Raw genomic sequence first — 16,587 nt, 5'->3', positions numbered from 1 at the left:
ATTTTCTTTATTCCTTCCTTGTCGTGAAATGCTCCTTCCCACCTTAGAGAGAGGGATGTCCCTTTCCCACCCCAAGCAGGAGAAGGGCTTATACTGCTCGCCTGTCGCCGTCGAGTTGCTCTGTGCTTGCTCATTCTAGCTAGTCATGACGAACTCTCATTATTATTTTTTCCAGTCGCCTTCTTCTCGCAACTAGACTCTTCTCTGACTAGAAGAGCTGAACCTAAGACTCTGAAGCGAAGGGAGGTGGTCCCAAGTGTTGTCTATATGGCTATATAGCGTTAGCATTGTTTACGAGTCATGTCAGTGGTAGCGTTAGCTATGCTCAACTAACATGATGAGTCATGTGATTGACCTGGCATTTTATTGAGATGAACTTCGAGCTGCTGAACCGACAATGTATTTTTTTGCTTGTTTTGGAATCTTGAAATGACAGACAAATGGTGACTATGAGATGGCCTTGCTACTGAGCTTCTTGTCTTCCATCTTTCTTTATTGTGGGGTCCACGCAACAGGAACAAGAGAGCTTCCTCTTTATTTTTCTTTGCCACCATAAGACCGAAAATCAATGCTTTCGCGTGAAGTCCTTGTCACTGTGGAAAACTGGTACTTTAATATAGTTGATCAAGGCTGCTTAAACTTTCAAACCTGGTGTGATAATGCCAGTCGAAAGGGAAAGAAAGGGTAAGACATTGGTCAGGCAATTATTGCAGTTTCTCATTCCGCAGATCATCCAATCCTTCTTCTTGAGCCTTTTAGAGGGCTTTCGGATAGTTCGGTACCGGCTATCGGTAAAGAAAGCATATGCCTCTAACCCAGTTCATTCCCTATATAGTAATGGTTGCTACCCGGATACCCCTTTTTTGGTTCAATCAAGGTAGGCTCGTGCCCGGGTTCACTCGTGAAAAGAAGGTTCTAGTGGTAAAGTAAAGAACATACTCCCTTCTTGCTTCCTTAGGGTACGCCCCCTATTGCCTTTCATTCGGAAAAGGAATTATCTGCACTGCTTTAGTTAGCCGCGAAGTACGCTGATACCCCGGTTGTATATAAATTGTCACAATAAAGTATGATAACCTTAAATTCTCTCTACTTTGTTTTAAATAAGCACCTTGAAGTTAGATAATCCAGCCAGTAAGCCATAAAAGAAAGGGGAAAATTAGTAAAGGTGCCTTGCATGAAACTAACTATTCTAAAACATGAAATGGGGAAGGAGAAAAAAAGGAAGGACTATCTATTCGATTGATTTACTTTTTATTACCCCGTCTGCTCTCTTGTTCATATATTGGTTTTTAGATTTGATTCCATATATGCTCTAGTATAGAGAAAGGTAGACTTTTTTTCTCTATACTAGTAAGAGAGATTGAACCTGCAAGCACTAACCTAACAGAAAAAACCTCCTCTAGGGAAATGGCCCCGATGCGTGTAATAAAGAATAGGCATGCTTGGCTTACTTGAATCTGCATTGGGGATGGGATTGCCTACCTGTCTAGTTAGCTTGAATGAAAGCGTAAGGCAAGCCCAAGGGCTAGTAGTAAGGCATTGGGGATCGTAGACCACTAAGGAGAGAGGTCAGTCTTCCTAATCAGCATAGGACTTAGCTGGGAAGAGACTTTCTTCTTCTCCCCCTGTCGATCTGGGAGCAGCCTTGTCTTTTCCTTTGTACTATTTGTAGTTTATAAAGAATAAGATCTGGAAGCGGATAGGCCGATAGTAGGGAAGGCTAGCATACATAATTTCTCTAAGAATAAGTAAGTTTCACGACGAGTCCAGCTCGTAGTGACCCTAAGACTGTGTTATGGCAAACTGGGAATGCCTTCCAAGTCTATAGTCTTATAAAAGTAGTAATGCCGCATTCCCTCTTCAGTTATCGTAAAATTTCTCACGGCTCTTCTCTATGAAGAATGCCTCCTCGTTCTTCGTTCATTCCTGTTCGATAGAGAAAGAACTTTTTTCGGGTGTTCGGTCAGGCTTGCTTAGGCCGAGTAAGCAACTGAAGAGATTTCGTATACAGGTTTTCAGTATTAGAAAGGTCTGGGTGATTGCAGTATATTTTGGCCTATAGTTAGCTCCGCTTAAGGTAGTGAAGTGAGCCATTAGCTCATGTTCCGCATCTAAATCATTAGCTTATATAAGGAATTAAGCACCCAATCCAAAAAGAGCATAAAATACGAATCACATCCGAGATGAGAGAAATAGCATAGTAGTAAAGAAAGCGCATAAACCCATTCCTTCACAAATGGTGCCATAGCCAACTCTCTATCTAAAAACCATTCTCTCTTTCAGGCCGGTAGGGGGAACCTTCCGCATGAAAGCGAAAGGAAGTGACCGATCAAGAAATGCAAAGAGAAGGGGAATGGGTAGTGATGATGGCATAGGACACAAAAAGTTCCTTCTCTCTCTTTTGAATCCCATGGATTGCCTCAGGGAAGAGGTCAGTCCCTGAAAAAGCCATCTCGATTGGTATCATTCAAATGTGAATATAGGCCTGATTGAAGCATAAAAGTGAAATAATAATAATGAGAGGCTTTTTTCCGTTGACGGTCATCTTACATGTCTCCTACGCTATGCTCTCAACTGGATCAATTGCTTTGTCCTGATTTATTGAACAGGTGCCCCGTGGAACATGTTTTATGGAATTTCACTCTTTATGTAATATTTTTTTTCTTACTGATTGAATTCAGGTAGAGAGAGGAATATTCAATCAAAACCCTTAGTCCGATAGGGGGATAGTATACATTGAATCCGGATAAGACACTGAGATTAAAGACGAATCAAGCAAGAAAGGCAGAAGGGGGTCCGCTTTCTCGAGTGATAGTTCTTTTATGGGGTTAGTCTGACTGTCCTCATTATAGTTAGTAGGCGTGCGAGTAAGAGGGTAGTCGGAAAAATTATATGAATTGAATGGGACTTCAGCTTCGACAATTATATCCTCCCTCCAGCAAATAAGGTGGAGTGGGCAAGGCAGAGAAGACAGGAAAACACAAGCTCAAACATCAGCATTTCCATTACCTGCGGAAGTAAAGGAAGCATTTCCAGTGAATAAGAACTAGAATTTCCATTGGGTCGGGAGCTAAGAGGGATTGGAAAGGTTTAAATAAAAGTGTGCCTAGCGTCTTTCACTCTCTCTTATTAGAAGAAGGAAGGAGCGCGACCCCACTCAGCTCGAAGAAGTAGCTCTTTCAACTAATCCATACTTTTCCTTTCCTTCTCCTCGCTACTGTAAAAATGTTGAATTTATTTTTTTACAATAAGAAAAGATCACGTCACCACTGGTTGTAGAGAGGTCGGTGCCTGTGTTCTGGATCTGGTGGGTGGGTCTTCCCTTTCTCAATTATGACGTACTCGGTTAGGTTGTCATCTAGGTCTCTGTCGGGGGAGACTTCCAAATTATGGTCTCATTCTTCCCTTCCCTTGATTCATGATCCTTGCAGCTTAATTAATCCCCCATGTGTCGGGACCTAAACCATGGTGATGCTCTTCTACAGCTTCTTCTACATAGGCTCCGTAACTTCTGGAATTGAAAAAGGAATCTTTTCCAAGCCCGAACAAGATCAAAAGAACTGATCGCTTTCTACAATAACAAAATAGTTATCTACTAGCCATGTTTTCTTTCTGTGATAATGTTGTAGCATTGGACTCCAGGAATTTTGGAAGCTGAAGATGCTCAAAAGATGCCTAAAGCCTTTAGCATTGATCATTCGATGTCGAGTGAAACGATTCCTCGCTAAATAAAATTAAAGTTCCACTAGAACCAAGGAAAGAGATAGATCACATCTTGGCCAAATTCCAATCCTCCTAGTTTGAAAGAGAAAAAAAGTGGAGATGTGCGAAAAAAGATCACTCCTAACTAACCAGTCAAGTGAAAGGAGCCTGCTTACCCACTCTCCTTCACCCCATTGCTAGGAGCCTCGCCCTCTTGTCTTGATACGTCAAGAAGACTACAACCGATAGTGGATCACCTTTTGCTTAAAAAGGCCCGCCCATCTCATATATATATGATAAAGGAAGCAGGCTGTTTTTAGCTATTTTTGCTTTTTCTTTAGTTTTGTTTTCTGGGGGTCTAATATGAGATGTATAACGTGCTCATACTCATCCATTAGGATGTTACCCCCTTCAAGAGCTCTGCTAGCATACTAACTTGGTTACCTAGCATTGAATTAGGTAGGACACTCGTCCTACTTCATAGATAGAAAAAGAACTAGTAAGTCCATTATTTGTGGTACCCTTAAGAGACCTTTTTCCTTTCCTTGTATTGTATTAAATAAAAGCTAAAGCACTTTCTTTTAAGAATGTATCTGGTTCCATCTTTCTTTCGTTAGTTAAGCCATCTTTTTCTAAAAAGAATTGTAGTAATTTTGGTTTGACACTATTTGGAATGGCTCTCTCATATTAAGAAATTCTGTTTAGTGGCATTCGATCACAGAATCCATTGACAGCTGCATAAATGACTAGAATTTGTTTTTCAATTGGCAGTGGTGCATATTATGGTTGTTTTGGTACTTCTGTCAGCCTTGCACCTCTATTGAGTAATGCCTGAGTCGCAGCATCAAGGTCTGAGCCAAATTGAGCAAGGGCGGCCACTTTGCGATATTGTGCCAATTCCAGTTTTGAACTACCATAGACTTGTTTCATAGTTTTCAACTGAGCGGAAGACCTGACGCGACTGACAGATAAGCCGACGTTAATTGCAGGTCTAATTCCGAGATAAAAGAGCTCTATTTCCAAATAGATTTGTCCATCAGTAATGGAGATCACATTTGTGGGAATATAGGCCGATACGTCTCCATCTTGTGTTTCAATGATGGGTAAGGCGGTCAAGCTACCTGTGCCTGTCTGGTCCGATCATTTAGTCGCTCTTTCTAAGAGACGAGAATGTAAATAGCAAACATCCCCTGGGAAAGCCTCATGACCTGGTGGTCGGTATAACAATAATGACATTTGTCGATATGCTACCGCCTGTTTACTAAGATCATCATAGATTATTAATGCGTGCATTCCATTATTGGGGAAATATTCCCCCATGGCACACCCAGAATATGGGGCCAAAAATTGTAGAGGAGTAGGATCTGAAGCGGTGGCTGCTACAAGAATAGAATATTTCAAAGCATTTGCTTCTGAAAGAATTTGAACTAATTGTGCCACAGTTGAGCGTTTCTGTCCAATCGCTACATAGACACAATACAATGTCTCACTCTCAGAGGTGGCCCTTTAGTTCAATTACTTTTGGTTTAATATGGTATCCATAGCAATAATAATTTTTCCAATTTGTCGGTCCCCGATTATAAGTTCTCGTTGACCACGACCTATAGGAACCAGGCTATCTACCGCTTTTAACCCTGTTTGCATAGGCTCATGCACAGATTTACATTCAATAATACCAGGGGCTTTCAGTTCGACACGTCTTCGCTCGTGATCACTTAGAGACCCCCTTCTTTCAATAGGTACTACCAAGCCATCGACACATCTTCGCTCTGATACCAAGTTTGTCACGCCCCAAAACCGAGGAGCACGACCAGCGCTCAACCGAGTAAACCTGATCGAGCAAGCCTATTAGATTCCTTCTACCAAACTCATTCATGAATAAAGAGAATATATGTTTTCCTTAATTAAACAATAAAGTGGTCATGTCTGCAATTACCAATTTCTTACCAATAGTTTCATCATTTTTAAAGTCTCAAATGGACAAGTAATACAACCACAACATAACATAGTTTGTCTTTCCCCAACACCAATACACAACCCACACTATGTCTACGGAGCCTTTATAGATAAAGATGAGTACAATGATAATGCCGGCAATAAGGCCCCGGCTATACCTCAAACAGAATACACAAAGAACAAAAGATACATGACCTCGGGATGAAGTGGGGCTCACCAAGTCAGCTGGGAAGTAGGTGTACTGCTATCACTGATCAATACCTCCTGCTGTGGAACCACCTGCATCCATTTAAAGATGCAGCGCCCCCGGCAAAAGGGACATTAGTACCGTCGAATAGTACTAGTATGAAAACTAAACACCAATTTAAGAATTCAGAAATACAAGATGAATATGATGAACCAGTGCGGCAATAGTATAATATAGATAACTGTCTCAACCATAGCAAGCTTATTAAAAGCTATCAACAACATTTATAGGATTTAAGATGAGATCCTCTATAACCATCTTCACACAAAGCGGCCCCGCCGCCTCACCTCAATGTATGCAAGTGGAGGTGTACATATAATACCACAACTCAAATCAAGCGGCCCTACCGCCTCACCTCAATGTATGTGGGTGGATGTATAACCACAGTACCAAGAACCTACACAAAGCGGCTATGCCGCCTCACCCCAATGTATGCGGGTGGTGGTGGCACAACAATACCAAAACTATACACAAAGCGGTCGTACCACCTCACCCCAATGTAAGCAGGTGGAGGTGCAGTCCCACAATACCATAATTCCAACACAAAGCGGTCATGCCGCCTCACCCCAATATATATGCGGGTGGAGGTGTATCACAATCACTATCTCTATACCATAATACCTATACAAAGCGGTCATGCCGCCTCACCCCAATGTATGCGGGTGGAGGTGTATCACAATCACAATCTCTACACAACTTGACATAATAACTTTCACATAAATCACGACTAGAAATTATAACATGTGGATACATAATCCATAGTTTGGGACACATCCGCAATTTATAATGCTATATGATAAGAGCATTTGATACATGGATTGAACATATATCTTCATCACAGAACTTATCGGAATACTTGATTTATAATCAACATCTCGGAACTTACAAGGATAATGGGAATTCCAATTCTCAAAGAGGAGTTTAGCCAACATACCTCAATTGAGCTTCCTTAAACTCTAAAGCGTTTCAGAATTCTTAGAAACTTCAATCTATTTTAGAAATATAACAAATTGAACCACAATTAGGAAGATGATTATGGTTCTAGCTCATTTGAGTGTTTTATCAAACACTAGGTGTGCATTAAGGTTCAAGGTCCTTTTATGGAGGATTCCATCATCCCACAACCCAACCTTTACCATTTTTAACTCAACAATCTTTCTACACCCTTTGATAACACATGCATGTAAAATAACCAACCCTCTTGCCCAGAAAGTATCTTGCTTTTTATCCATTTCCACATAAAATTCGAAATTGAGGGATAGGGTGTAGAATCTTACCTCTAGGATGAAGACCTAGTGAGTTTCCCTTCTCAATCTTCCAAAACTTGGGCAAGAATTGAAGAACAATTATTGGAGAACACCTTCTCACTCTAGGGCACCCTCTCTCACTCTAAAATGTCAGATTATCTCTCAAAAATGGCCAAAAACGTGTATTTAACGAAATAGGGTTGGGTTTTAAAAACCCAAAAATGAAGCTCCGGAATAGTTTCTACGGTCGCATATACGACTGTATAATGGTTATGCGGACCGCATATCGGTCGCATAATTGGTTACAAAATAGCCAAAAGAACTGCCTGTGTATGCGGTCACTATGCAGTCTGCATAACTGTTATGCGGTCGCATAATGCACCGTATAACAGTTATGCGGTTGCATAGTTGAGCGCATAGCTGCTTCCAGAATAGCCCTCACCTTCTCACTTCTGCAGTCATTATGCGGCCCACAGAGTGATTATGTAGTCGGATAATGGACCGCATAAACGCACTTTTCCGGCAAAAACTTTCCTTTACTTTCCTGTGCATTGTTCAACCCAAAATTTTTCCTTTACTTTCCTGTGCATCCTCAAACACGTAAGCATAGTCCGACACCATGAAACATTATTTTCTTTGCAAATTTTACCAGGCCTTACACTTAAGTACTTTAAAATTTTCTAGGGTGTTACATTCTTTCTCCTCTCTCGAGGAGAATTTAAAGGGAATGTGATCCCCTTTATTGTAATGAAATAATTGAAGCTCATTTATTATTTGAAGGAGGGCTTTAGCAAAACCCACTTTTGCCTCATCTAAGGCCAAGGAGGAAATTAAGTTGTCAAACATAGCATCGGAAAGGGTCGTATTTTGCCCGATATTAAAGAGGTATCTTAACTCTTCTTGAATATGGAAGTGTAGACATTATGGTACAACTTGATTATCTTGTAGATCTAGCGCCATTTGCCATTCATCAGGCTTGGGAGAGGAGGTAGACGCTCCCCCACCCGAATCCTTTCCTTCGCAGTCTACCGTTTCTAACAACAATTCATCAAAGAAAAAAGAGAAGGAAAGCAAAAGAGACAGAGTCCAAATTCTTTCCATAATAGGTACACGACAAATGTCTGGATTATTTTTATAGTAGAAATGCCATAAAGTGCGACCCAAGATCCATGATACAAAAACCAAAAGCAAGATAAGTAAGCACACGAAATCCTAATGTATTTCTAACTCCAACTCGAACAATAAATAATTATACAATAGAAAACATCATCTAAAGAGCTTTATCTCTATCATAATCGCTAAAATAGTTGAAAAAACAATCGCTGAAAATTCGAGTAAAAAGGGAAGCATTGTTTAGAACATAGGAGAGGAATTCAAATTAGGAGAAATTCAAATGTGAAAGGTAAAGATCTGAGATAAGTCCTTCTTTTTCTCTTACTATTTTGATAGAGGAGACTGCCCACACTGAACACCAACCCAATCTCGATAAGAATCAGTACGCTACGCTCGATCAATCCACGAAGGTGTGGCACTTCTCCACCCTCTTCTAGCAACTTTCTTCTCTTATGATTTTTTCTTAAGTAGAGGTTCTTTACCGGTGACCCAGTTGATTCGGTCCCCACTATCCTTAAGGAACTAACCCAGGCAACTGAACTCATTTAGGTTAGAGGCTGCTTAGTAAGAGCTAAGTACAGATCTGCTACCAGCTCCCTGGGTAGCCATCTGTCTAATGAGCTAACTTCTTGACCTTGCTCTAGGCCCTCTAGGTCTTTATTTATTTCTTTTTGTTGCTCCTCGTCATTTGGTTTGCATGGTTACCTTCTTCTTGTGGCACCGCTGATGAAGCCACATCTAGAATGTTTTAATCGGTAGAGGCACTGGCATATAACTAGTATTAAAACCTTGTAATAGAATATGCTTGTTTGCCCCACGACGAGACTGGTCCCTCTTTTAGTAGACTCAGCTATGAATATTCATGTAGAAATGAATGCCGGGCTCTTTCTTTCATTGCTAACACCAAGAAGTTTCAACATGTTGAAACTTTCCGTTTCGTCGAGCCCTGAGCTTGTGGTCCTCCTTTGAGTGTGGGTTCAATTGAACGAATCTGTCAAGTCAAGGAAAATGTACGTAGCAGCAAGGATGGTGCATCGCCTATTTATCATTCTTGCTCGGGAGCCAAAACGAACACGTCTGCTACCTACTGTACTGCACCTTCGACCAGGCATTCTACCTTTGTCGAATCGAAACCAACACCACTGCATTGTGCTCGAACAGTTGAGCAGCCGCCGGCCAGCAACTTCCGTGCACAGATATAGATTCATTCTTCGTACCTGGTCCAGCCTCACAACCCTTCATGGGTTGGTTTAGTCAGTCTTGTTTGGTAAGATGGAATTAGACAAAGAAAAGAGAGTGCTGGACCGGAACAACGACCAACAATGTAATTACTTAGATAACTGCTCCTCCCCTGATCCTTAAGGCTTTAAGGCGAACCGTATGGCGGTTGGAAAGAAAGACGATCTCACCTTCTCTGGTGTCAGTGAGAGCTATTTGAGTATCCCCTGTTGACCTTCTTTTGTAGATAGAATCATCAATGAGTGGAAACAAGCAACCTTACTAAGAAAGGTGCATGTTGATTAAGGCCGGCTTTCGAGCCCAATCCAATTTACTAGGTTGGGCGCTTGAGCGCATCTTTCTCATATCGATCAAGGCTTTCCTTGAGTTTGAAATAAGGGGCAAGAAGCAAGGGCGTAGCAGCTGCACGAAGTTGCGCCTTAGCGCATCCGTTTTCTTACAGGAGTGCTAACGCGCGACCTTATGTTTTCTTCCGCTTGCTCTGCAGCACGAGCCTCATACAGAGCCGCGCTCCTTTAATATGATGTTAAAAAGGGGGGCCGGCCTCTTTTCCATACCAATCCTTATTTACTACTACATCTTTTTTGGGGTGTATAGCTCAGTTGGTAGAGCATTGGGCTTTTAACCTAATGGTCGCAGGTTCAAGTCCTGCTATACCCAAACCTACCTTACACTCTACTATGAATAAGGATGCATAGTAGCCTTCAAAGATGACTCTTTGGCCTTTAGACTCACTTCAACGACTTCGCCCTTTAAGTGAAAAGGGGGTAAGCCACTCCAAGCGAAAAGCGATAGTGAATCCCGAACTTGCCCACGCTTATTGAAACCGGCCTCAAAAAGTGATCGTAAAGCGAAGACCTTCCTTCCAATCCAAGCCGGCAAAGCCGCCCCTATATCTAACCACCGCTCACCTCGATCACATATTGGCACGTTCATGATGCATCATAATCAAAAGTCCATAAAGTAAAGAAGACCTATGCATCAATGTACTGTCATGATCACATATTAGCTCGATTTTATTGACGGCTTGAAGGGGAAACCGCCTAAATAATAGGAAAATCATCCGTGGAGAAGAACCAAAACAGAATGGTTTCGCCTACTCAAAACTAAGAGGGGATGCCGCCTAGTACTAAAATCCTGGTTTTTACAGCAGTTGCGTTCTTCTATGCAAGAAGAAGACGTATAAAGAACAAAGAAGTTTGGATCCGAAAAAGAGTGCTTAGGCAGTTCTTTCGCTGAGCACAACAGAATGAAGAGGAATTTGTATCATTTCAAATCCCTATTTTTATCGAAGAGAAGGAACGATAAAAACCAAAATATTCCTACTCGAACAAGAAGTCCTATAGTTTATAACTCTTATTTATATAGTAATTCGACCTATTGCTTCGCATCCCCCCATCAGTTTACTAAAAAGATCAAAATAAAAAGGATCGCACTACCTACTCATTATTCGTAGGTGAATCATAGAACACCAAAAGCTGTGGTATCTTATGGACCTAACGTAGATCACATACCTCACGACATAAGATTGAAAGGTCCAAACCTTCTTCTTCGGAGAGGAAAGGGACATGGCCAAAACATATAAAGATCGACGTAGTCGCTCATAGAGACATATCTATCCGGATAGAGGATAGTCTAGGCCGATTCATAGATAGATCTCTCTCCATATAGATAGGTATCTCCGTGGATAGAGATAAAGATAGGGATCTATCTAGATCTTGATTCATTATTTCCATATTTTTTCTTGATTCTGATTGATTGCCTTTTTTTTGACGACAAGTTTTAATTCTTTCTAATACCTCCATCTGCCCATCTGAGAACGACGCCCTTCTTGCAAAAGCTCTTCTTACGCTAACCCTGTTCGTGGGATCTTTTATCCTTTCCTTCTTCATATGATAGTAAGAATGCAATTGCCTGAATGATATCAGTCAGAGCGCATTCCCTAACAACTTCTTTTCTTCTCAAGCTCTTGCTATTTCTTCTTTTCTTAGATAGGCTATCTTCAGATTCAATACCATTAAAATGTACTTAGCATGCCTACCTTTCCTTATTAGTTCAAATAGACCTAGCTAGATTCTCAAGCTTTGATAAACCTGCAACAAGAACAACCTTTATTTTATGCCGTGCTAAAAGGACTAAGAGCTCGTATTCCGTATTCTTTAGCACATAGCAGTCGATGTAGTACTAATTCCTAGTTGTTCCGCTAATCTTCCTATAAATTCCATTCCTAAAAAACCCGGCAATCGTAGACTGCTTTGGTTTATCTAGTCTTGATAAATGAAAGGCACCCGCTCTTATTCCACACAGTCAAAGAAAAAGGCCGTCTTCTCAAAGTCCGTACCTGTATCGAAGAGACCAAACCTTGGGAAGGCATCACCTATGCTAGAAGGCTTAACAGTCCTCCCTATTAGCAGCCCCGATCTGTTTTGTGCTCAGCTTGATCCTATCTCATATGTCTATTCAAAAAGAGTTATAGGGGGCAGACCTACTAATTCGTATTTATCTTTTAAGACAGGAGCTCTTAGGCAAAATCGAAAAAGAAGGAGTGGCTCCCGTCCCTAAACAAAGTACTAGTCAGCTTTTGCCTTCCTTCTAACATAAAATATATTGAGAGAGGAATCAGCATAATAAAGTAGAAAAATTTACTGAAGAAGTGCGGGAAATATTCTTAAAAGAGCTTCTTCAAAATTTCGTTATCTTTTTTAAGATAGAAAGCCGAATCACTAACAAAGGAATTTATTTTGGGATGTTGACAACGTCAGAACAAAAAGAGAAGTTTTTAGTGAATCGTCAATTTTTCACGATTGGGTGGGTGTGAAGTGTACTGAGGTTAAGGTACAATACCGAGCTCTAGTGCACCGAGGAATTTCACCGAAGAGCTGATAGCTAGCCTACTCGCGGAATGCTTGAAAATTGAGGTTGCGGAGGAACGTATAGATGTGAGGAAGATCGAATATCGTAAACGTCAGTACCCTAAGCATATCACAAGAGTCAAATCAACTTTACAGGAAAGGAAGCCTTTCATTGTTGCCGATACTGAGACAGTTCTGATAAACGATATCCATGTGCCATATGCTGCGGGTGTTTTAGTGGTTGAACCGGGCGATGCTCTGTCATAAGAGATGGGCGGTAGTATTGAAACATATTTCAGTGAAGACAATCCAATGTATCTATTTGAAACTATCCATAAAAGGAGTAATAAGATGTTGTCCGACTTTCTAGAGCGGTTAGCAGTCGTAGTTCGCAAAATTCGATCAATTCATACTGTCTACTTCCACAAATTATCGCGATTTGATGGTATTCTATTTTTGAAATATTTCGCTATTCATGATACTAAACACACCTTTAAACCTCTTATGAGGAACAACATGCTATATGAGTTAGTTGTCTATCGAGATAAGAAAATGCTATTTCATCTAAGGGATTCGCTCATGCTTCTCCCGAGTAATCTCAATAGCTTAGCTAAAAATCTCTGTCCCCAATTTGGGCTAAAGTATGTATACAATATGATAAAGTGCAAGAGTCGAATCTTATCCAGATACGGGAAGAATTATTGGAGTATATGAAACGGGATATCCTTTTATTAGGTGGTGTTATGCATACTGCTCAAGCTATCTATTATTCTCTGTATAGAGTTGATATCGCGAAAAAAGGACCTTTTCAGTATTAGCTCTAGATATTTGTTTCTCTTGCTATTACGATCAAGAAAACTGGCCTATCTATATGCCCAATCGGAATGAAGATACATTCATTCATCGTGGATACTGTGGGGGCCATACCGATACATATATATAAAGGTTATAATCTATATTACTATGATGTAAACTCATTATATCCATATATTATGAAAAACTACCCAATGCCTGGGGGTGAGCCTCTCTGGCGGGGCAATTTGGAGAGCGTGGAATTAGATAGCTTGTTTGGATTTTTTGAGGCTTATATAGAGTGCCCTCCACATATAACATGACCTTTCTTACCCTATAAGGATACTAAATCTAAAACACTAATCTTCCCTACAGGTGAATTTGTCGATGTTTATTACAGTGAAGAGTTAAAATATGCTAGAAGCGTAGGCTACAAGGTAATCCCTCTTTCGAGCTACATGTTTCAAAATATGAATCCCGGTAGCCCTTTCGGGGAGTTTGTTGGCTCCCTCTTTGAGAGCCGGTTAAAAGCAAGGAAAGAAGGTAATGATTCCATGGCCTATGTGTACAAGATCCTTATGAATTCACTATACGGTAGATTTGGTATTAACCCTGAATCCACGCAGACAGAGGTCTACAATTATGATAAATATAATAAATTAGTTATGACAACAGGATTCCACTATGCTGAGAAGCTTAGTGATGAATACTACATCGTTGTCTATAAGAATAATACAGAATGGGTTCCAGACATGCAGTGGAGGCCGCCAAGGATAACAACAGTTCATATATGGGCGGCTATCACAACATGCACTCGTATCCATATGTATCATTACATTTCAAGAGAAGATTGTTACTACACGGATACAGACTCAGTTGTCCATGGGAGTCCTCTTCCTGACGATGATGTCTCACCCACTGAATTAGGGAAGTTTAAGCTGGAGCACAAATTAAATAAAGCTATCTTTTTAGCACCAAAGGGTTATTCTCTTTGGATTGATAAAAACCAGAACTTAACTAAACATAAGGGGTTAGCTAAACCATTGGTCAGTGATAAGTGGTATGAAACACAATACGCTGATTTAAAACTGAGTATAGTGGCCCCTGTTGATTCTAATTTTCAAATAAATTGGGCAACACTGGACATCATGAAAAAGACCAAATTAGTGAAGTTAAGTACCCCAACTAATACCAAGAGGGAACCAGTGTATGATAATAATCAAGATTGGGTTGATACAAACCCGGTGAATGTGAAAGACTACGCAAGATAAGATAAAAGAGTACTTGAATATAAAAATAAGATACTAGAATATGATCTTCACTCTCTTCGGGAAGAGGTTAATTTAAAGTCGCTAATTTCTAGTTTACCTTCCGATAGTATCATCAAAGATAAGCAAGTCCAGATGCCCCTAATAAACCTACTATTCAAAGCCAGGGGCAGAGTCACTTTTCACCTATTCTATTCATCCATCCACCGAAGAAGAATAAGAAAAAGAAAAAGCATATTAACTCCGGTAAGAAGAAGAAGAAGAATAAAAAGCATGGTTAGCCTTTTTTTTTCTTACAACTCAAGTAATATTAGCTATTTGTGTAAAGCAACGATTCGTCAACCCACTCGATTTTTTAGTTGCTTATTTTCTTAGTTTGTATACGCCAGTCGGTTTCCCTTATGCAAGATCTTCATTCCTTTCACCGGAGGTAGCACTAGTCAAAGAGGGAGACTCTGTTCAAAGCGGTATGGTTCTAGTTTTCTGAAAAATGTTAGCTTATAGCTAATTGCTTATACCCGTCTTTCCTGATAGTGAGCTTCTTTCAAAGTTGCAAACACAATCCCTAGCGTAAGTCGCAATCAACTTGATGCACTTTGTCGGACTAATGAGTATAGGACCTAATTAGAGGTGGTTGGCACCTATATACCACTTCAAACACTCTTTGTTTGGTTTCCGAATTATAAGTGGTATTGTACCACTATTCTGCCCATGGTAACCAATGTTCCCATTCCTTTGGAATATATCTTGTAAAGTATCCCATGTAGTTCTCTAAGCACCGGTTAACCACCTCCCTCACGGTTTGCATGAGATTTCACTTATTCTATGTCATTTTAAGCCTTAGGTAGTTGTTCCTCCCGCAGTTCTGTTCTTGGTCTGATAGTCTTGTTAACGCTTTCTAATCTACTTTCTATCTTGTACAGATCTTACTTGCCCTTTCTTCCTCGTCTAGTGACGGATTTGCTCCCTCTTTCAGTAAGTCTTCTTCTTTAGTAAGAAGAGTACTGCCTAAAGCAATGTAAGTTAAAGTGTCTATATGGGAACCGACCGTAAACTCCTTTTCTGGTGTAGATCCCCTTTCTTATGAATCAGTTCCCCGGGTACAAGGAATGAATGCTCCTAATGTCTTTTCTCTCTTTTGATCTTTGGAGACCTTTTCAAGTCGTCCATTCTCTTCGGTATGGATTCAAAGTAATCTCTCATGCGGGTGCAGGGAGTCCTGCTAGTGCTCTTTCTTTTTGGTCCGGGCCAGACAATCCATATGTCTTTCGGTCTTGATCTGAGCACTCGTCTAACTACTAAGAAAGCTCAAGGGACCTTTCTTTTTGAGTTATTGGCTACCGGCCTTACTTCTCTTGGTCAGGTCTAAAGGTCTAAGGGGAAGACCTTTTCTTTCTCTTCAACTCCCGGTAATCAGAACTGTGAAAGGGTGTGAAAATCTCTGGTTTATAGCTGGTAAGGAGATCTTGGAACCCCATTAGAACTTACCCTCTGGGAGCCCTTCTTTCTGGAAACATCGAATCGGGTATTTTATGCTTAACACATTCTACCCCGTGCTTAACACATTCAAGACGGGTGCCTGTGAAGGGAATCACCTTAAAAACAAGGCGCACGGCGTCGTGAGAAAGGGAAATCGTCACTTGCACCAGGGGTTGAGGTTGAAGCAACAGGTACTCGAACTCTAGTTTCATTTCAAAGGAAGAGATTGAAGCTTTTAAGGCAATGCTTGAAGTAGATTCTTTCGATGGAGATACAGAGATTTCTTGCTTACCTATCTTCTACCCTTATGAATGCCGGATTGTGAGGATCTTACTTTATCAAAGCCAAACCTTATGCTCAATAGACTCTCTCCCTACCTGAGTCAACTTGCTTATTAGCCGCCCTTCCTTGGATAGTAGATTGCAACAGCCGATTAGGAGTACTTGCTTTCCCACATGGACAAATTAAGAACTATAGTACTACTATCTCTTGATTGATCTGTTATTTTCTACCTTTATAGCTCACTCTGTAAGTTCACTAGCAATACACCAATACAATACTAGCTATAGCAGTAACAAGTACAATGAGTCAGGGGTCGGGTGAATTCAATAATAGACGCCTATTGGCATTCCAGCCTTCCTTCTCCTTTCAGGGATAGCTAATGCGGGTATTTTAGTTTGTAGGTAATAAAA

General features: G+C 40.6%; 1 protein-coding gene and 1 non-coding gene across 2 annotated transcripts; both read left to right on the top strand.

Annotated features, from left to right (window-relative positions):
* Nucleotides 1-10,091: 10,091 nt before the first annotated feature.
* On the top strand, nucleotides 10,092-10,164 carry TRNAK-UUU (transfer RNA lysine (anticodon UUU)). Its single transcript has one exon. It is a non-coding gene; the product is annotated as a tRNA-Lys (tRNA).
* A 2,462-nt stretch (nucleotides 10,165-12,626) lies between these two features.
* Nucleotides 12,627-15,897, top strand: LOC107818425 (DNA polymerase-like). Its single transcript, XM_016644431.2, has 4 exons — nucleotides 12,627-12,801; nucleotides 13,524-14,392; nucleotides 15,340-15,434; nucleotides 15,780-15,897. The coding sequence occupies exons 1-4, from the start codon at nucleotides 12,627-12,629 to the stop codon at nucleotides 15,895-15,897; spliced, it is 1,257 nt and encodes a 418-aa protein (XP_016499917.2).
* The last annotated feature ends 690 nt before the right edge of the window (nucleotides 15,898-16,587 follow it).

This window comes from Nicotiana tabacum, chromosome 23, assembly GCF_000715075.1.
Source record: "Nicotiana tabacum cultivar K326 chromosome 23, ASM71507v2, whole genome shotgun sequence".
NCBI classification, from domain to species: domain Eukaryota; kingdom Viridiplantae; phylum Streptophyta; class Magnoliopsida; order Solanales; family Solanaceae; genus Nicotiana; species Nicotiana tabacum.
Note: the sequence above shows the minus strand (reverse complement) of the source record. Positions and strands in the feature narration are given on the sequence as shown.